The 22,288-nt window shown below is 45.6% G+C and overlaps 1 protein-coding gene across 2 annotated transcripts; it reads left to right on the plus strand.

Moving 5' to 3' along the window:
* Positions 1–1,562: 1,562 nt before the first annotated feature.
* LOC118076187 (killer cell lectin-like receptor subfamily B member 1B allele B) lies at positions 1,563–22,288 on the plus strand. Of its 2 annotated transcripts, XM_088663394.1 has the most exons (6): positions 1,563–1,746; positions 10,389–10,490; positions 10,669–10,809; positions 11,751–11,905; positions 16,715–16,827; positions 21,573–22,288. In XM_088663394.1, the coding sequence occupies exons 1-6, from the start codon at positions 1,629–1,631 to the stop codon at positions 21,694–21,696; spliced, it is 753 nt and encodes a 250-aa protein (XP_088519520.1). In that variant the 5' UTR covers positions 1,563–1,628; the 3' UTR covers positions 21,697–22,288. The 2 variants fall into 2 exon arrangements, with proteins under 2 accessions (XP_088519520.1, XP_088519521.1); XM_088663395.1 differs by lacking the exon at positions 10,389–10,490.

The following is a 22,288-nucleotide window of genomic DNA, read 5'->3' on the forward strand; positions in this document are numbered from 1 at the left end:
TGGTGGCAGTCACAGGGATTAGCCACGGCAACGCGTGGCAGGGCCAGCTAGTAATGTATATAAAAGCCTGAGGTTTGGGGGGTTTCATTCACTGTTTTACAAGCTGCAATAAAGAGCATGAAGTCACTACAGGACTCCGAGTATATTTCACTTGGCAAACCCTCACTGTGATCAACTCCCACCCAGAAACCTATGTCCCCACTGTGGAAGGACATGTGGATCCAGAATTGGCCTCCACGGTCACTTACAAACTCACTGCTAAAACTGTGTTTATGGAAGACAATCTTACTCAGCTATGAGTGATCACCAAAGAAGAAGAAGACATTTCATCCTCGCAACAAGCATGTGAGGTAAGTGAGAACCTGTGACTGACTCCAAGGTCACCCACTGAGTTTCATGGCTGATTAAGGGATTTGAGCCCTGGTCTCTCAGGGACTAGTTTGTCAGAGATTTTATGGGGCACCGTTTGCTGTGCAAACTTCTTGCCTGCCTCTGAGAAGCTGTGAAGAGCTCCTCCTGCAGAGCTGAGCCTGACAATCAGATATCTGCTCCACCTCACCAGTTTTGATCATGATTAGGGGATCGCATCCAGTTCAAGTACATTGACAGAGTAGAGACTTGCAGTGCAAATCCTAAACATTGTACTCAGAAATAACTCCTATTGTATTCAGTTATCTCAATTACTTCCAGGTATGTGAGATTAGGACTGCAGCCTAGGAGGCCTTGACTAATTATAGAAGAAGAAGAAGAAGAAGAAGAAGAAGAAGAAGAAGAAGAAGAAGAAGAAGGAGGAGGAGGAGGAGGAGGAGGAGGAGGAGGAGGAGGAGGAGGAGGAGGAGGAGGAGGAGGAGGAGGAGGAGGAGGAGGAGGAGGAGGAGGAGGAGGAGGAGGAGGAGAGTTTGGACTTGATATCCCACTTTATCACTACATGAAAGAGTCTCAAAGCGGCTAACGATCTCCTTTCCCTTCCTCCCCGACAACAAACATTCTGTGAGGTGAGTGGGGCTGAGAGACTTCAAAGAAGTGTGACTAGCCCAAAGTCACCCAGCAGCTGCATGTGGAGGAGCAGGGAAGCGAACCCGGTTCACCAGATTACGAGTCCATCGCTCTTAACCACTACACCACGCTGGCTCCATCAGGCACAATATCCTCCAGACATTGCTGAACTACAACTCCCACCTTCCCTGACCATTGCTCATTCTGGATAGGGCTGGTGAGAATTAGGAGCACAATAACACTGAGAGGGCAACCGGTCCCCAACCCTTGATGTACACAGCACTGCCCTAGGTCCCTGCTCCAAAGACAATACAATAGGGAGAGAGACAACCAAGGGATGGGTGGTGCAAAGGATGAGCGATTTTTTTTTCTCTTCTGAAATTGGTCCCCCTAACTTGCAACGGAAACTGGTTTCTATCCTTTTTCTTACTTTTTTTGTTATTAAAGGTTATAGGCAGCATTGAGTAATCAAAAGACATATTAGCAGAGGTGTTGAAGGTTGGTCAAGTTTGATGAGGTGCCATTTCCTGTGCAACCTCCTTTCTGCTGCCTCTGACAAACTGTCAAGAGCTGCTTCCCCTCAGAGCCGAGCCTGACGATCAGAGGGCTACTCTGCCTCAGGGGTTTGGATCATGAACAAGGGATCACATCTAACTCGGGTACATTGTCAGGTGGAAGATGCGCCCTGCTACTTTAACTTCCGACCGAGGGAGAATCAAGGAAGGCACAAGCCCAAATTCCCGATGCAAGGTAAATAACGGGTTACTTGTACAAATTGGGAGTTCTCTAAGTTGTTAAGGAAAGCAACTGTGGCGATTTAGCATGTCACAGACATCGTAGGGAGTGTTCAAGTGACCAGTTTTCACTACTTGGTTTCCGTATTAATGCGGATAAGGTATGCCCTTCCCTACTTTTCTGCTAAGCATTCAAATGTGCGTTAAATGTTGAGCGCCTTCTGTCTTTCTTCCAAGTGGCAAGTCTTCTTCTAGAGATGGAAGCACATGACTTACCCCCAAATAATACTGGGGACTGTAGTCTATACCCAACAGAGCTACAATTCCCAGCACCTTTAACAAACTACAGTTCCCAGGATTCCTTGGGGGAAGGCATGTGCTGTAAATGCGCTTTAACTACATGGTGGGTACGCAGCTGTCATCCATCAAACCTCTGGGAGAAGTGAATTTTTACCTGGCACTGGAAAGATGGTAAGATGAGAGTACGTGTTACAAAAGATTTGCCCTTTTTTTGGTCTCTTGGTACATAATGTGCAGATTATCGCTCCTTGCCTTTCACAGACAGTGAGCTGTCACCAACAGCAACCAAGGACTGAGGGAGAGGCAGAGAAAGTCACACTACGGCAGTATTCATACCTCTAAGTGGTCACACCCAGGCCCATCCTAGCCATAGAGGCTAGTGGCGCGGAGAACCACGGCGCCGGGCGCTGGAGGGCGCTGGAGGGCGCTGGAAGGGCGCCAAGTGAGCGCAGGGTTCGGGCGATCTGGCCAGGACTGCGCTCCTTCTCCAAGGACTCTGTGCTGCACCTCCTTCTCATTTTCCCAGCGCTGGGTTCCGCTCAGTCGAGCTTTGCTACCAGCGCGCGCACAGCGCCCAAGCAGCTCTTGCTGGTCCCGCGATGCGCGCGCTGGTGGCGAAGCTTGACTGAACGGAACCCAGCACTGGGGAAACGAGAAGGAGGCGCAGCGCGGAGTCCTCGGAGGTGGCCTCCCGCTGCTGCCGCGGTCCGCTTGGCACTCCCGGGCCCTTGGAGAGGCTCTGGAGGGACCTTAGCGCCAGGGCGCTGGATGGGCTTAAGACAGCCCTGGTCACACCATACATTTAAAGCACTCTTACACCCCTCAGCAGTCACATAGAACCCTGGGGAAGGTAGTCTGGTAAGGGTGCTGACTCTACAGAGTTACAAACCCCTGCATCCTCAACGAACAACAGTTCCCAGGATTCTCCATGACTGCTAAAGTGGTAAAGGAATATGGTGTGGATAGGACCTATGTATTTTGGGTAGAAAGACATGGGGCAGAGGCAGATTTAGGGGAATGTGACCAGTTTGGCCACATTGGGTGGGGAGCCTCGGGGGGGGGGAAGGGTGCCACAGGGGGCTCAGCAACTATTATGTAGAATGGAAGGTGAGGTGGGTGTCACGGTCGGGTCAGTGGGCGGTTGAAGCCCTGACTGAGGACGTCAGGACCAGAGGCAAGATGGTGATGTAGAAGCAGGGACAGGTGCAGGGCTGAGGGTCCAGCAGCAGGCAGTCGCAGGGTCAAGGAGCAAGGCAGAGGCGAAGGTCTGGGAGTCAGGGAGCAAGGCGTCGGCAAGGCAAAGGTCCAAGGGTCGAGGATCAAGGCGTCGGCAAGGCGAGGGTCCAAGGATCAAGGCATCAGCAAGGCAAGGGTCCAAGGAGCAAGAGGCCAGAGGCAACCAGGCAGGGATAGCGTTGCTGTGGCAAAGAGCTGAAGGGAAATGCTAAGCTTTTATCCCTCCCAGCTCCTGCCACCAGGTGCAGTGAGGTATCAAGTGGCCTCACCTGAGTGACCACTCCTTGCCTCTCCAGCACAAGCTGAGGTCTCACCTGAGTGGCCACTCCTTGCTTCTCCAGCACAAGCTGAGGCAGGCCCCAGTCCTGCAAAGCACTACAGGCCCCAGAGCCTGACTCCTGCCCATACCTCTGACAGTGGGGGGGGGCGCTGAATTTAGGTGCCGCACTTGTTGTTTAGTCGTTTAGTCGTGTCCGACTCTTCGTGACCCCATGGACCATAGCACGCCAGGCACTCCTGTCTTCCACTGCCTCCCGTAGTTTGGTCTGTAGTTTGTAGTTTGTAGTCTGTAGTTTGTAGTTTGAGTTTGACCAAACTACGGGAGGTGCCGCACAGGCCACCGCTAAAATTGGAGACCCCAATGGGGAGATGCAGTTTTGGCCAGGAGAGACCCTCAATCTGCCATAAAGTCGAGTTTGCCAGTCCCTGCCTCTGCAGTAATCTCATTTTACAGCTATAAAATCACAGGCTTGGAGGAAACTGGGGGGGGAAACACCCACACGACCGCCCCCCCCCCGTTTAGTTCAACCCCTAACGTATTACAATATGTTTGTCATCTTGAGCTTCTTGGAGTGAAGATGGAAAACAAATTTTAGATAGGAAAAAAATACGTGTTTTCTTATTTATTTATTTGACATAGATATTAACAATACTTAATTGCCAACACCTCCATATTTCCTTTTAGAAGACTCTGTGGTTGGGTTTGTGATGCACGCATGTGACACGACGGATTGACACACATGAGAACTGGAAAATAATTTGCCCCCTGACGAAAGTGTCTAGCGGATTCTGAGAGGGTTTTTTGCTATTTCCTGTGTCATTTCAGTGTATCTGTTTTAACAGGTGTAGGCGCATGTCCACACGAGTAGGGTAGCAATTATGGATGCATTTTCTGTATGTTCAAAAAAACAATAATAAGGTGTCAGGAGGCTCTCGGCAGCTTCCGGCCGGTTGTCCAGGAAAGTATAAAGAAAAGGAAAAGTTTCTTACAGTCCTTTCTCTTTTTTCTAACTTCACACAGAGAGGCTATAGAAGCCAGCCTCTTGGATAATGGCATTATCCCGAGTGAATCTCCACCCCTCTTCTCTCCCACTTCCTCATTGGTCATCGCCATCACATCCTCTACCCACCAGCCAAAGAACAATAGACTTCCCTTGCATGTCTGGATCCTGAGGCAAGTCCAGTCAGGCGTGTAGCAAGGGAGGAGCGTAGGGGGCGGGCCGCCCCTAGCTCCAGTCTGGCGGGGGCACCATGCGGGGGCAGCGCCCCTGGCCCTTGGTCCGCCCCTTGCCTCCTCCAGCTGAGCCGCCACCGGCCGAGCCATCTGGCTGAGTCTCCCCAGCCACTCTGGGCGCCTCCCAATCGAATATTAAAAAAATACAGCATTCAATATTAAAAACTTCCCTAAACAGGGCTGCCTTCAGATGTCTTTTTATATTAGGATAGCTGCTTATTTCCTTGACATCTGATGGAAGGTGGGTGCCGCTACCGAGAAGGCCCTCTGCCTGGTTCCTCTGGTTCCCAAGAGACGCATTCCCCCCACAACCCTATTTTTACCGCACATTTGACTTTATTATTATTATTATGGTGTTTATTATTATGGTGTTTAATTGTGGTAGGATTGTCTACAGCCTCTAAGATTCATGGTCCATTCCAGATTCAAACATCTGGTCCATTTATGAGTCACTCTCACCTTTCAGTCTGTGGTTTGATCTCCTTATGAGTCACTGTATAAAAGGAAGCTCTCTGTTTTTTTGACAGTTTCACTGTTTTTTAAAAAATATTTCTACCTTTTGCTGCCTGCTACCTCCATGTGTAGTGGAGATTGCCCTAATGCCAGAGTTGGAAGTGAGAGTCAACTGCCATTTCTTTTGACCAGTATGTGGAATATCAGAACAGTGTCATCTTGTTCAGGCAAGAAAATGTATAGGGCTGCAGGAAACTTATATGACAATAAATCTGCCTGGGGTGATAAGACACTGCTGTTTTTAATGGCCTGTTCTTATGCAACTTCACAGGAAGTGGTTAAGATCAGTTCTGTGTTGGCCAAGTCATCTTTCTCTTGTTTTTGTTTTTTTTGGTGGTGAGCAAAGGAAGTTTATTAGAAGGACTGAGGGTAGCTCATCACTCTTCAACCAGGCTTAGAATCATAGAATCATAAAGTTGGAAGAGACCACAAGGGCCATCCAGTCCAGCCCCCTGCCAAGCAGGAATCACCATCAAAGCATTCTTGACATATGCCTGTCAAGCCTCTGCTTAAAGACCTCGAAAGAAGGAGACTCCACCACACTCCTTGGCAGCAAATACCACTGTCGAACAGCTCTTACTGTCAGGAAGTTCTTCCTAATGTTTAGGTGGAATCTTCTTTCTTGCAGTTTGAATCCATTGCTCCGTGTCCGCTTTTCTGGAGCAGCAGAAAACAACCTTTCACCCTCCCCTATATGACATCCTTTTATATATTTGAACATGGCTATCACCCCTTAACCTTCTCTTCTCCAGGCTAAACATACCCAGCTCCCTAAGCCGTTCCTCATAAGGCATCGTTACCAGGCCTTTGACCATTTTGGTTGCCCTCTTCTGGACATGTTCCAGCTTGTCAGTATCCTTCTTGAACTGTGGTGCCCAGAACTGGACACAGTACTCCAAGTGAGGTCTGACCAGAGCAGAATACAGTGGTACTATTACTTCCCTAGATCTAGATGCTATACTCCTATTGATGCAGCCCAGAATTGCATTGGCTTTTTTAGCTGCTGCATCCCACTGTTAACTCATGTAAAGTTTGTGGTCTACCAAGACTCCTAGATCCTTTTCACATGTACTGCTCTCAAGCCAGGTGTCTCCCATCCTGTATTTGTGCCTTTCATTTTTTTTTTTTTTTGCCCAAGTGTAGTACTTTACACCCCTTCATGGATCAATGCCTTGTCGTGGCGAAGGGGCTTGAATAACTCAGAGAAGCTATGAGCTATGCCATGCAGGGCCACCCAAGTTGGACAGGTCATAGTGGAGAGTTTTGACTAAACGTGATCCACCTGGAGAAGGAACTGGCAAGCCACTCCAGTATCCCTGCCAAGAAAACTCCATGGACAAAGACAACAGGCATATAAAAGTTATGACGCTGGAAGATGAGCCCCTCAGGTCGGAAGGCGTCCAACATGCTACTGAGGAAGAGCGGAGGACAAGTACAAGTAGATTCAGAGCTGATGAAGCGGCTGGGCCAAAGCCGAAAGGACACTCAGTTGCGGATATGCCTGGAAGCGAAAGGAAAGTCCGATGCTGTAAAGAAAAATATTGCATAGGAACCTGGAATGTAAGAACCATGAGTGGAGGTAAGCTGGATGTGGTCAAAAATGAGATGACAAGAATAAATATCGACATCCTGGGCATCAGTGAACTAAAATGGAAGGGAATGGGCGAATTCAGTTCGGGTGACTATCATATCTACTACTGTGGGCAAGAATCCTGTAGCAGAAATGGAGTGGCCCTCATAGTCAACAAAAGAGTGGCAAAAGCTGTAATGGGATGCAATCTCAAAAATGACAGAATGATCTCGATACGAATCCAAGGCAGACCTTTTAACATCACAGTAATCCAAGTTTATGCACCAACTACCGGTGCTGAAGAAAGTGAAATTGACCAATTCTATGAAGACCTACAACAACTTCTAGAAATGACACCAAAGAAGGATGTTCTTCTCATTACAGGGGATTGGAATGCTAAAGTAGGGAATCAAGAGATAAAAGGAACAACTGGCAAGTTTGGCCTTGGAGTTCAAAATGAAGCAGGGCAAAGGCTAATAGAGTTCTGTCAAGAGAACAAGCTGGTCATCACAAACACTCTCTTCCAACAACACAAGAGACGACTCTACACATGGATATCACCAAATGGGCAGCATCGAAATCAGATTGATTATATTCTCTGCAGCCAAAGATGGAGAAGCTCTATACAGTCAGCAAAAACAAGACCTGGAGCTGACTGTAACTCAGATCATCAGCTTCTTATAGCAAAATTCCAGCTTAAACTGAAGAAAGTAGGAAAAACCACTGGGCCAGTAAGATACAATCTGAATCAAATCCCTTATGAATACACAGTGGAAGTGAGGAACAGGTTTAAGGATTTAGATTTGGTGGACAGAGTGCCTGAAGAACTATGGATGGAGGCTCGTAACATTATACAGGAGGCAGCAACGAAAACCATCCCAAGGAAAAGGAAATGCAAGAAAGCAAAATGGCTATCCAACGAGGCCTTACAAATAGCGGAGGAGAGGAGGCAAGCAAAATGCAAGGGAGATAGGGAAAGATACAGGAAACTGAATGTAGATTTCCAAAAAACAGCAAGGAGAGACAAGAGGGTCTTCTTAAATGAGCAATGCAAAGAAATAGAGGAAAACAATAGAATGGGGAAAACCAGAGATCTGTTCAAGAAAATTGGAGATATGAAAGGAACATTTTGTACAAAGATTACCATAATCAAGGACAAAAGTGGTAAGGACCTAACAGAAGCAGAAGACATCAAGAAGAGGTGGCAAGAATACACAGAGGAATTATACCAGAAAGATATGGAGGTCTCATACACCCCAGATAGTGTGGTTGCTGACCTTGAGCCAGACATCTTGGAGAGTGAAGTCAAATGGGCCTTAGAAAGCATTGCTAATAACAAGGCCAGTGGAAGTGATGATATTCCAGCTGAACTATTTAAAATTTTAAAAGATGATGCTGTTAAGGTGCTACACCCAATATGCCAGCAAGTTTGGAAAACTCAGCAATGGCCAGAGGATTGGAGAAGATCAGTCTACATCCCAATTCCAAAGAAGGGCAGTGCCAAAGAATGCTCCAACTACCGCACAATTGCGCTCATTTCACACGCTAGCAAGGTTATGCTTAAAATTCTACAAGGCAGGCTTAGGCAGTATGTGGACCGAGAACTCCCAGAAGTGCAAGCTGGATTTCGAAAGGGCAGAGGAACCAGAGACCAAATAGCAAACATGCGCTGGATTATGGAGAAAGCTAGAGAGTTCCAGAAAAACGTCTACTTCTGCTTCATTGACTATGCAAAAGCCTTTGACTGTGTCGACCACAGCAAACTATGGCAAGTTCTTAAAGAAATGGGAGTGCCTGATCACCTCATCTGTCTCCTGAGAAATCTCTATGTGGGACAAGAAGCTACAGTTAGAACTGGATATGGAACAACTGATTGGTTCAAAATTGGGAAAGGAGTACGACAAGGTTGTATATTGTCTCCCTGCTTATTTAACTTATATGCAGAATTCATCATGCGAAAGGCTGGACTAGATGAATCCCAAGCCGGAATTAAGATTGCCGGAAGAAATATCAACAACCTCAGATATGCAGATGACACAACCTTGATGGCAGAAAGCGAGGAGGAATTAAAGAACCTTTTAATGAGGGTGAAAGAGGAGAGCGCAAAATATGGTCTGAAGCTCAACATCAAAAAAAACAAGATCATGGCCACTGGTCCCATCACCTCCTGGCAAATAGAAGGGGAAGAAATGGAGGCAGTGAGAGATTTTACTTTCTTGGGCTCCTTGATCACTGCAGATGGTGACAGCAGTCACGAAATTAAAAGACGCCTGCTTCTTGGGAGAAAAGCAATGACAAACCTAGACAGCATCTTAAAAAGCAGAGACATCACTTTGCCGACAAAGGTCCGTATAGTTAAAGCTATGGTTTTCCCAGTAGTGATGTATGGAAGTGAGAGCTGGACCATAAAGAAGGCTGATCGCCGAAGAATTGATGCTTTTGAATTATGGTGCTGGAGGAGACTCTTGAGAGTCCCATGGACTGCAAGAAGATCAAACCTATCCATTCTTAAGGAAATCAGCCCTGAGTGCTCCCTGGAAGGACAGATCGTGAAGCTGAGGCTCCAATACTTTGGCCACCTCATGAGAAGAGAAGAATCCTTGGAAAAGACCCTGATGTTGGGAAAGATTGAGGGCACTAGGAGAAGGGGACGACAGAGGACAAGATGGTTGGACAGTGTTCTCGAAGCTACGAACATGAGTTTGACCAAACTGCGGGAGGCAGTGCAAGACAGGAGTGCCTGGCGTGCTATGGTCCATGGGGTCACGAAGAGTCGGACACGACTAAACGACTAAACAACAACAACAGTACTTTACATTTCTCCTTGTTAAAATTCATCTTGTTTGCTTTGGCCCAGTTGTCTAATCTGTTAAGGTCATTTTGAAGTGTGATCCTGTCCTCTGGGGTATTAGCCACCCCTCCCAATTTGGTGTCATCTGCAAACTTGCTCAGGATGCCCTCAAGCCCATCATACAAGTCATTGATAAAGATGTTGAATAAGACTGGGCCCAAGACAGAACCCTGTGGCACCCCACTAGTCACTACTCTCCAGGATGAGGAGGAGCCATTGATGAGCACCCTTTGGGTTTGGTCAGTCAGCCAGTTACAAATCCACTGAATGGTAGCATTGTCTAGCCCGCATTTTACCAGCTTCTTTACAAGAATATCATGGGGCACCTTGTGAAAGATGCAATGCAGCTGGTATTGGACACTGCAGAAAGCAGGATGGATAGGCCTTTGTTCAGATGCCCTCATACTACCGTGTTTCTCATATTATAAGACATGTCTTATATTTATTTTTTCCTCAAAAAAACACACTATGGCTTATTTTCAAGGGATGTCTTATTTTTTTCTTCCTTCTCCTGCTGCGGCCGGCATTGCTGCTGCACCTATCACTATGTCTTATTTTCGGGGTATGGCTTATATTCCTTGAATGCTTAAAAATCCTGCTATGGCTTATTTTATGCGTATGTCTTAAAATATGAGAAACAGGGTAAGCTCGCTCTCCTATTGCTGGCTCTTGTAGATGACCTGCTCAGACAAGCTCGACGGCATCGCTTCATCATTGTGTCTGGATGTGTTACAATCTTCATTCTAGTGGGAGCCATGATAGCGCTCAGCTTTTGGGGTAAGGACCTTAAGACTGAACATTACCCCCAAACTGTACTTAATGAAGCACGCCAGTGCATGTAGACAAGTAGGTACCACTGTGGCGGGAAGGTAAACGGCATTTTCTTTTCCAATAAATCTTAAGCATACCATTACCCTCATCTTGCTGATCACCTAAATGGTAATGCCTTTTAAAGTTTTTCAGATGAAACAAGCTCTGGAGAAGGCCCAATCCTGCCCAGGACCCAGCAATGAAACACAGCAGACCAGGACCACCCCAGAGCAGTGTCAGGCTCTGCGGCAGTTTCTGTGCAGGCCACATGGCAATCACGTAGCAGGTAACACCTGAGCTTTCAGTAGCCTTTGGTCAACAGGAATACAGGCACAATGATGATCCAGCTAAAGTCAAAGGCTTGTGGATCCCATTGATTCCAATGAAAAGGTTGTAAAATATATGATTAACAAAAGAACTGGTTCAAGTAAAGCAATATGAGCTTCTACCTAGGGGCAAGTGTTGCTTCTTCTTCTTTGGCGATCACTCATAGCCGAGTAAGATTGTCTTCCATAAACACAGTGTTAACAGCAAGTCCGTAAGTGACTGTGGAGGCCAATTTTGGATCCACACGTCCTTCCACAGTGGGGACATTGGTTTCCGGGTGGGAGTTGATCATGGTGAGGATTTGCCAAGCGTGCCTTCCTCTTAGCACGTTTCTCCCTTGCATCCTGAGTTGGAGTGTCTTCAAAGCCCATGACACCTTTGGTAAAGGCTCCAACTGGAGCGCTCACAAGCCAGTGTTTCCCAGTTGTCAGTGTTTATGCTACATTTTTAAAGATTTGCCTTGAGGCAGTCTTTAAACCTCTTTTGTTGACCACAACAAACTAGGTGTTGCTAGATCAGGGGTCGCCAACATGGTGCCCTCCAGATGTTTTGGAACGCAGCACCCATCAATTTGCATGGCCAACTGTCATGGATAATGGAAGTTGTAGTTCTCAACATCTGGGGGGCATCGGGTTGGCTATGTTAGCTGTGTTTTTTAAAAAAACCTCAGGACACAAGCCCATTGCATAAAATCTGCAGGTGCTAACATATGTAAAGATGCAGATTTAGGCATGCTTTCAGAGAGACAGCCACCTTGTAACCACAGTAAATAGCAACCCGCAACCACAGGAAAAAGCACCCACTTTTGAAAGAACTGGTGGAGCTTTGGGGCCTGGTGCTTGGGCTCATTGGGATGCCCTCTAACAGCACACCTGGCCTCGTGGTTTTGTCTTCTTCCAGAGAATTCAGATTGCAGGCTCTGCCCTGAAAACTGGCAGCGCCATGGAGACAAGTGCTACTGGATTTCCAGAGAGAAGGAAACCTGGAACAAGAGCCGGAATGACTGTGCAGCAAAAGACTCTCAACTTGCTGTGATACAAAAACAGGTGGAATTGGTAAGTCCTGATTAATAACTTTATTTTGTTGATACATGTAGTCAGCACTTTGTTTGTAGTGCCGTACTTACTAGTATGGCGTACGCTCACCTCCTTTTTTTGCTGCCTATGGCAGCCATTTTGTCATAGGTGCCAACTCCCAGATTGAAAAATCCGGGATCGGCGTGACACCGGAAGTCGCGCTGCGGCCATTTTGGAACTGGGCAGAGCAGCACTGGAAGTTGCTTCTGCGCATGCTTCTGCTCATTTCCAAAATGGCCTCAGCCCCGGAAGTCACGATGCGGCCATTTTGGAACTGGGCAGAGTGGCACCGGAAGTCGCTTCTACGCATGCTCTGCCCATTTCCAAAATGGCCGCAGCGCCAGAAATCGCTTCTGCGCATGTCCAGAGACTCCAGACATGCGCAGAAGGAGCCTCCCCGGGCCGGTAAGAATCCGGGGGATTAACGAGGTTTTTAAAAATCCAGGCTGCCAGCGGGAAACGGCTGGAAAAACGGGGGTTTCCCGGGGAATACGGGAGACTTGGCAGCTATGCATTTTGTGCTGCCATCCACAGTCCATTCATCATGATACAAGTACTGACACCTCTTTGTTTTTATTTTCATCGCAGTCGAGCTGGGTTTTCTGCTCTTTTATTTATTTGATTTCAGTCGCTTCCTGTGAAGAGCTTCAATGGGATTTTGCCACACAATTAAAACTTACAACGGGCCAGTCACATGTATAAAAAGAATTTTAAACACAATATAGATGCTGAGTGAGAAAAATATCTCCACTTAGATTTGTTGAAGGTATAAAGTATCCACCAGGTGCCCTGAAGAACGTAGAGACAACACCATATGTTTTTGGCCTACAACTCCCATGATCCCTAGTTAGCAGGACCAGTGGTCAGGGATGATGGGAATTGTAGTCTGAAAACATCTGGAGGGCCAAGTTTGAGGAAGCCTGCTCTAAGGCAGTGTTTCCCAACCTTGTACCTCCAGCTGTTTTCGGACTACAATTCCCATCATTCCTGACCACTGGTCTTGCTAGCTAGGGATGATGGGAGTTGTAGTCCCAAAACATCTGGAGGCACAAGGTTGGGAAACACTGCTCTAAGGTGTAATAGGAGGGACTTCCAAAAGGTCATTTCAAGACTCTGTAAACTGAGGTAATTTTAGTCCCTGATGTCATATGGAATGGAATGCCTTGGCCCTATAGCCAGCTGCATTTGTAGTGGGGCATTTTTTGTTTGGGGGGGGGCAGGGAGGCACTTTATATATTGGGATATGAAAAGGTCAAGCCAACTGACAATTTACTATGAACACCAGGAATTAAATGACTGGATATTTTTATGCTGCATGAGAGAAAAGGATGATAAGGATACAGCGAACAAGGGAATGCTGAAAGGTGTAAAACAAACAAAATAGTTTACACTATAACTAAGAAGTTGAAAACTAGTGTGGAGCTTTTGTTTTCTCAAAATAATCATCTTTTAATCTTGTATCACCACACCAATACAAAAGGGGGGGGGGGTTGAGAAACAGACCCATTGCTTGGTCCCTGCTCCTGCCAACCTAGCAGTTCAAAAACACGCCAAAGTGCAACTAGATAAATAGGTACTGCTCTGGTGGGAAGGTAAACGGCGTTTCTGTGCGCTGCTCTGGTTCGCCAGAAGCGGCTTAGTCATGCTGGCCACATGACCCGGGAAAACTGTCTGTGGACAAACGCCAGCTCCCTCGGCCTATAGAGTGAGATGAGTGCGCAACCCCAGAGTAGTCCGCGACTGGACCTAACGGACCTAACGGTCAGGGGTACCTTTACAAAACAACAATAGTCAAGCCTTTAGGAGTGGCGCTGAGAATAATATGTACAACTTTCTTGTTGAAGTCAATGAGATCCAGTCCATAGCTTTGTAAAATGTTTACTGCATAATAGACTTACAAACTTACAAAAATGCTGGAACGCTTTCTGACTGGTAGGCTCACAATACATCTTTTCTGAGAGAAAAATACTGTAGCCCCCTTTCCCAAGGTTTACAGGTTTTCCTAGAATTAGAGTAATGTAAAAAAATTATCAAGTGGTTACCTCTCCATTCTTTTTCAAATGCAACCCCCCCCCCAAATTTGCCAAACTCTTGTGAATTATTAAGTCTCTGCTACTGAGTTAGAATGGAAAATGTTGACACAAAAACGTCAGGAAGTTGGCAAAAGTCACATCTGGAAAATTCCTTTGAAAGATATCTGTGCTGCTCTATTTTAAGAGAATCTTGGCTGCAGAAAACTCTTCTCTTGTCAGAGGGTTATTCTTAGGGAGAGAAGTTGGTTCCTGTGCTAAAAAAGAAAGTCTGATTAAACCATGACGCCACCGCAGTGATTATTGCATCATTTCCAGAAAATTTCCTGTTCATGTCAAGAAGACACATTTGGCTGCTCTGATTTTCCAAGAATATTGCAGAGGCGAGAGCTTTCCCCCGCCCAAGGTGCAATCTCCAAGACGTTCACACACACAATCAGGCTTTTTAAAAAAAACCTTCAGTTGTTGTTAAAGGAGGCTTTTTCCTCCCAAGCCTAATTGCACCTGGGGAGGGGCAATTTTGGAATGATGTTCATAGCTGGTAAGGGGTAATGCAGACAGTGGAATTTGCTGCCAAGGAGTGTGGTGGAGTCTCCTTCTTTGGAGGTCTTTAAGCAGAGGCTTGACAGCCATCTGTCAGGAACGCTTTGATGGTGTTTCCTGCTTGGCAGGAGGTTGGACTGGATGGCCCTTGTGGTCTCTTCCAACTCTATGATTCTATGTGGTTCACAGAGTCACAATGGTGGCACTATCTTCCTATGAGAGGCCACTCCAAACAGCTGGACAGAGTTGAGGGGGTGCGTGAAGGGCCGTCTTTAGCAGATGTGACGCCGGGGTACAAATATCCACCCAATGCCCCCAAATTATCATGGATAGTGTTGGGGTGGCTGTAGCTGCACACTGCCAGCCAGGGGGCCCACAACTCTCCCCCATGCCTCTGCGGGAGAGCGATCCCCACAGCATACCTGCCAAGTCTCCCGCTGAAAAATGCGGGATCAGCAGTGGCGCGGCACCAGAAGTTGCATAGAAGCAACTTCCGGGGCCGCTCTTCCCATGTGTGGGCACCGGAAATCGGGCAGAGCAGCACTGGAAGTAGCTTCTATGCATGTCCGGTGGCCATCTTGGTGGCAGCCATCTTGGTGGTGGCCGCATGGCCGGACACCATCAAGATGGTCGCCGGGCATGCGTAGAAGCGACTTCCGATGCCGCTCTGCCCGATTTCCGGTGCCCACACATGGGAAGAGCGGCAATCAAAATGGAGGCTGCCTGGCAGGTAGGAAATCCGGGGGATTTCCGGGATTTTTCTCCATTCAGGAGAACAGCAGGAAACGGATTAAAATCCGGGGTTTCCCCACGAAAAACAGGATACTTGGCAGCTAAGCCCCACAGAGGCTTGGGAGTGAAGCTGTACCCCTCCCAAGCCTCAGCGGGAGGAAAGAGCAGCTTGTTGAGGTTTTTGGCTGTGTGAAGATGTGCATCTGGTCACATGGCAATTAAGAACTGGCAACATGCCCAGAAGGGTGAATCAGCCATCTCCAGGGGCTCATAATCTGCCTGGTGATGGAAGCCTAGCAACAGCTAGGTAGGTGATTGGTGTAGAAACCTTTAAAGACTGAGAGTGAACATGTGCTCTGTGTGGAGAGTTCTGGAGAGTCTGTGTATTGGAGCATGTGGTTGTATAGAGAGAGAGAGAGAAGTACTGATCTATGTTCTGTTTGTTTTTTTCTTTGTAAATAAAGCTGTACATAGTTACTCAGTACTAGTGGCAGTGAGTTCCTGTGTCCATACTACCTGCCTACATCTGCGACCAAGAAGTTTCTGCTGTGCCTGCGATTACTCTGCTGAGTCCAGCTGGTATTAGTTGGCATTTACGACCAGATTCAGCCTTGCTGGTCTTAACACAGCTTCTCTCCCAAGCCTCCTCAGGAGGAGAGCGATCCTCACAGAGGCTTGGGAGGGCGTGCAGGGAAAGGGGAGGCCGCCAGCAAAGCCATGCAGCTCACCCACTTGCTGGGGAGCCCCTGAAAGGCCCGGCGCCCTGGCGCGACGCACCACTAAGCCCTATGGGAAATACGGCTCTGGGTGCGTGTTGTGAAACCTGCCATTGTTCAGAAGCAGAGCTTAAATGTGAGGTCTATCTAACGCTAACATCAGAACCAGCTGCCTTAAAGTTCAATCTATGAATGCATATTTCTAGGGTTGCTATATTCAGAAGAGCAGAAAGGAGGACACCTTTGCCTAAATACGGATCGCTGTGATGACTCTCATTTTAAACACCCCTAGTATATGTAAGCTATAGAAGTTGTAATATATTGCTGGTAGCAATGTTCTTAACTTTAAAGAGCCTGCTGGAGTAGAGCCACGGGCCCTGTAACTACAAGCGCCCATGTGACCACAACGCTGGCCTACAGCCGCTGATCCTCATTGGCCCTGGGGAAGAGGGCGTGTGCATGCTGCGGAATGTTCCCGTTCCATTCATGAAAAATGGCGAGGGATGGGAGTGTGACACATGGGGCTTTTAAAATTGTTTTTTTAAAAGAACAACAACAACAAAATCCTTAGGTTACTGTAAACAAAACACACACACACACATTTGGGCAAATTTTAAAAATCTACCCAGACACAGATTTTAATTCTGAAAAATATAGTGTGTCTGGAAAAAACAGGACATGTGTCAACCAGACCTGGAAAAGAGGGTGTGTCCTGGAAAAAGAGGACATATGGCAACCCTACGACGTCCTTCTTATATCCTTGACAGGATTTCATACATCATAAAACTGAAGGAGGGCAACTTCTGTGGATTGGAGTGACCACCATGCCTCCTGCACATGAATGGTCTTGGGTAGATGGCTCCCCACTAAATGACACACTGTGAGTATTTCCATCCCACAGTTTCATACTGGCTGGAAATGTGTGTGGTTCTTCTACCCCCAGTGTTATTCTGCACCTCCTCTACAGTTTTCTTCTATTTTACTGTACAGTTATCTACCCTTCGAGATCATTATCTGCTTCATGACACTTGCTTGTGCTGACTTATCTTTAAATATGCAGACATCAAAGGCTCAAACCATGATGAGAGCAGATATGGTAATTCTCTCTCTCTCTCTCTCTCTCTCTCTCTCTCTCTCTCTCTCTCTCTCTCTCTCTCTCTCTTTCATTTTCTCTTTTTTCTTTTCCTTCCTTCCTTCCTTTTCTGATTGCAATGGAAATGGGATGTTCTTGTTCTTGTTATATTGTTAATATCCTGGCTTGCTCATCTGTGGAATTCACAATACATTAATGATAACAACAACAACAACAACAACAACAACAACAACAACAACAACAACAACAACAACAACATATTACTTATACCCTGCCCATCTGGCTGGGTTTACCCAGCCACTCTGGGCGGCTTCCAACAGAAGAATAAAATAATCGATTAAGAATTAAAAGCCTCTATAAACAGACTTCCAGTTCACCGCGGACATCTTTGGAAGCGCGGGATAGCCCCTCGGGGAATCCTGAGCTTTTTGGGGCGCACGGAGGTACTGCAAAGGCTCTGCGGACCTTCAAAAACCTCAGGGGGGGTTACCTGAGGGTCGTGGCACCCAGCAGTGCCCAGCGTGCTCTCCTGCACCCCGGATTTCTTGCGCTATTTGCGTGGAGAGCTGGGGAAGGGATCGAGCTGCGGGCGCGAAGGGGAGAAGACCACTAGCCTCATTAAGCGCAGTCTCTGGCTTCCAATGTAGAGCGGTGAGCTTCCAAAAGATAAGTAATTCGTGATTTATAAAGGAGAAATTAAGATCTATTTAAAATCTGGCGAATTTGGATGGCTGAGGGCGTAAAAAGGGGGTCCGTCCCAGCAGCGGTGTGGAAGATGGCGCAGTAACAAAATCGCAGGAATGGAGACGGGAAACCGAAACTATCTGCTGAGTGAGTTACACTGAAGACCTCTGCTATTTCTAGTGAGGCAACAGACTGTCTTTGTTTAAAGTTGCTTTGGAACTTTCATAAAGTTACTTTGTTATCCTGCTGGAGGAACGGAACCTGCTGTAAGCCTTAAACTGTATCTGTTTGATCTGCCTGATCTCAGCCCATAAGACTTGTTTGCCTGTAAAATAGAAGAAGTTGGACTCTTGGCTGGATTTAAGTTGAATAAACAAAAAACGAAGATGATGATAAAAAATCTAGAGAAAGAGGAAAAAGAGGAGCTACAACAAAGATATGGTATTGCAATCGCAAAAAAGTACAATATTTAGGAATATGGATGACAGCAAAGAATATAAATTTGTTCAATGATAATTATGAACCGGTTTGGAAAGAAATAAAGAAAGATTTAGAAGTATGGAATAGATTGAAGTTGTCGTATCTAGGCAGAATAGCAGCTATAAAGATGAACGTGCTACCCAAAATGTTATTCTTATTTCAAACAATACCAATAATAAAGGGGACAGGACAATTCAAAGAATGGCAAAAAGAGTTGCAAAGATTTGTCTGGCAAGGGAAGAAACCAAGAATAAAATATAAAATTTTGATCGACAAAAAAGAAAGAGGCGGATTCTCCATGCCGGACTTAAGAACATACTTTGAGGCGTCCTGCCTCTGCTGGATAAAAGATTGGATAACACTGGGTAACACTGACTTGTTAGATTTGGAAGGATACAACAACAGAGCCGGTTGGCATGCATATTTATGGTATGATAAGAAAAAAGCACATAGAGGATTCACGAACCATGTGATAAGAAGATCATTGTTTGAAGTATGGGAAAGAAATAAAATGCTGTTAGAGACTAAGACCCCATGGTGGATTTCGCCAGTGGATGTATTTACAGTAAAAAAGGTTAATATGGAAGGAGAGAGATTAACATATGAAAATTTTTTAAGGAAATCAGAACAAGGATGGAAATTGAAGACATATGAAGAAATTAAAGACTCTTTGACTAGTTGGTTGCAATACCATCAAATAAATGATATATTCTCAAAAGATAAAAAGATAGGATTTGAGGACAAGAAGTCCAAATTCCATATAGAGCTGCTAGAAGGCAAAACAAAATTATTGTCTAGGATGTATGATTTGTTGTTAGAATGGCACACAAAAGATGAATTGACAAAAGAGGTGATGATTAAATGGGCAAAAGATTTTGGGCATAACATAGAATATGATAGCTGGTTGAAACTATGGAATCAAACGTTAAAATTTACCGCATGTACCGCTTTGAAAGAGAATTTTTGGAAGATGATATATAGATGGTATTTAACTCCAGTAAAATTATCTAAAATGTATAGAATGAATAATAGAATGTGCTGGAAATGTAAGGAGAAGGAAGGAGACTTTTATCATATGTGGTGGAAGTGCGATAAGGTTAAAGAATTTTGGGAAATGATATATAACGAATTGAAGAAGATTTTTAGATATACTTTCCCTAAAAAACCTGAACTATTCTTGTTAGGAATGATAGGTCAAGAAATTAAAAAGGAAGACAATGTATTATTTTTGTATGCAACAACAGCGGCTAGAACTTTATTACCCCAAAAATGGAAGACACAGGATTTACCGACGATTGCAGAGTGGCAGACAAAAATGATGGACTATGCAGAATTAGCGAGACTTACTAGCGGGATCCGGAACCAGGGGGAAGCAAGGTTCCTAAAAGACTGGAGTAAATACGTGGACTATATGGAAAAGAACTGTAGAAGTTTAAAAACTCTTGCAGGGTTGAAATAAATCCTGCGAACTGACTTTAAGGGGAAGAAACAAAGAAACTGCGAGATAAGCTTTGATTAGAAAACCTAATGAAGGGAGGGAGGGAAGTCAAAATAGAAGATAGTGGGAAAGATCAAAAGAATAATGTATGTTACTGTGATATTTTGAATATTTGCACATTTTGGTTGGATGTTTATAAATGTGTGTTAATTGGAAAATTTAATAAAATGTTATTTAAAAAATAAAAAAAATTAAAGCCTCTATAAACAAGACTGCCTTCAGATGTCTTCTAAAAATCTGGTAGCTGTTTTTCTCTTTGACATCTGATGGGAGGGCATTCCACAGGACGGGCGCCACTACTGAGAAGGCCCTCTGCCTGGTTCCCTGCAACTTGGCTTCTCGCAACGAGGGAACCGCCAGAAGGCCCTCGGTACTGGACCTCAGTGTCCAGGCAGAACGATGGGGGTGGAGACGCTCCTTCAGGTATACTGGACCGAGGCCATTTAGGGCTTCACAATACATGTAACGATTTCACTGTGCAGGGAGCTAATCAGTCAATTACACTCTCCAGTCAAATTGTGATGTCTTCCATGCATTCTAAAAGACATAAAGAGGAGTAGAACAACATAAAAAAGGCCACATCAAGAGCGAGAAACACATGCAAGAAAACACACATTACACAGTAAGCCACACATAAACCATACATAAAGCAAACAAGAAAACTCCAACAGGGAAAACCTCCCCCTGCCCACTTCAACAGAAAGAAACAGGCACAGAAAAAAATCCAAGCATCAGAGTAAGCCATCTATATCTTGCAGCACACTTGCACATCAGCATTAAGAGAGCCAGTGTGGTGTAGTGGTTAGAATGTTGGCCTGGGACCTGGGAGACCAGAGTTCAAATCCCCTCTTGGCCATTAAGTTCCCTGGGTGACTTTGGGCCAATCTCTCTTTGCCTAACCACCTTGCAAGGTTATTGTGCGGGCAAGAACCACGTACACCACCTTGAGCTCCTTGAAGAAAAAGCAGTAAGTAAAAATATAGTTAAACTATAAAAAATATAGTTATAGTTAAAGCTATGGTTTTCCCAGTACAGTCATACCTCAGTTTAAGTACGCCTCGGTTTGAGTATTTTCAGTTTAAGTACTCAGCGGACCTGTCTGGAACGGATTAATCCACTTTCCATTACTTTCAATGGGAAAGTTCGCTTCAGGTTAAGTACGCTTCAGGTTAAGTACAGACTTCCAGAACCAATTGTGTTTGTAAACCGAGGTACCACTGTAGTGATGTGTGGAAGTGAGAGCTGGACCATAAAGAAGGCTGATCTCCGAAGAATTTGTGCTTTTGAATTATGGTGCTGGAGGAGACTCTTGAGAGTCCCATGGACTGCAAGAAGATCAAACCTATCCATTCTGAAGGAAATCAGCCCTGAGTGCTCACTGTAAGGACAGACCGTGAAGCTGAGGCTCCAATACTTTGGCCACCTCATAAGAAGAGAAGACTCCCTGGAAAAGACCCTGATGTTGGGAAAGATTGAGGGCACTAGGAGAAGGGATGACAGAGGACGAGATGGTTGGACAGTGTTCTCGAAGCTACCAACATGAGTCTGACCAAACTGCGGGAGGCAGTGGAAGACAGGAGTGCCTGGCGTGCTATGGTCCATGGGGTCACGAAGAGTCAGACATGATTGAACGACTGAACAACAACAACAACAACAACAACAATAATAATGATTAAAGAGAAAGGAACTGACACTCAATTCTAGAAGCATTGCTCATGATAGCTTAAAATGGACAGTGCACATTTGGAAACTCAGCTTAGGAGTATAAAGGGGGGTATGGGGAGAGATGCCATCACTATCAAGGTGAAAAAGCAGATTTGGCCTTCCTGTGACAAATGCTCTTTGCTTGACTTTCTCCTCTGTTCTGCAGATTGCAAGTCACAGGTCTTGCTGAGGCGAACAGCTGCGGGATGCTGAAGGGGAACAGAGTTAACTCAGAAGCCTGCAGTGCCGTAGCCAAGTGGATCTGTGAGACGGAAGTTCATCTGGTGTAAATAACAATAAAGGAGAGAGAGAGAAGATGTGGGCCCTGCAATAACGATGGCAAGATCCTGTGATGATTGTCCTGACACATGCAGCCGAATCAAAGGGGAAAAGATTGCTTTTGAGACAATGTTTGTTCTTTGTGAAAAGCGCTTCTATGTCAATCTCAAAATCAGTGGGCCTCTTAAAACTTTGCAGAAGTGTCCCTGTTGGGTGTGATTCGTTTCCAGAAATGCTGGAGACAGTGACCCACTCACTTAGCTTGGAAGAGGTGGAACATGGAAAGTAAGAATTTCCATACCTAAGTTACATCTGAAATCCTTGGACACTCTTTGCAAAGTGGAAATAGTAATGTTAGTGCAGTGGTTTCTTGCTGGTCTTGGGGGTTCTTAGAAAATGCCAAAACTTGTCACCTTTTGGAGCTGGACAGACAAATTAATGGATCACGTGAAGAACACAGTCCCCCTTTAACTTCACCCTACCCCTTTTCTGACAGGTGTACCGTAGCTCATGTCATGTACAATTAATTCTCATTTTCAACCTAAGTTGCACTCCCCCCTTTTTAAAAATATATTTTTATTAAAGATTTATTAGTTTACAAAA

The sequence above is a fragment of the Zootoca vivipara genome, chromosome 2 (assembly GCF_965207765.1).
Source record: "Zootoca vivipara chromosome 2, rZooViv2.hap1.1, whole genome shotgun sequence".
In the NCBI taxonomy this organism is placed as follows: Eukaryota; Metazoa; Chordata; class Lepidosauria; order Squamata; family Lacertidae; genus Zootoca; species Zootoca vivipara.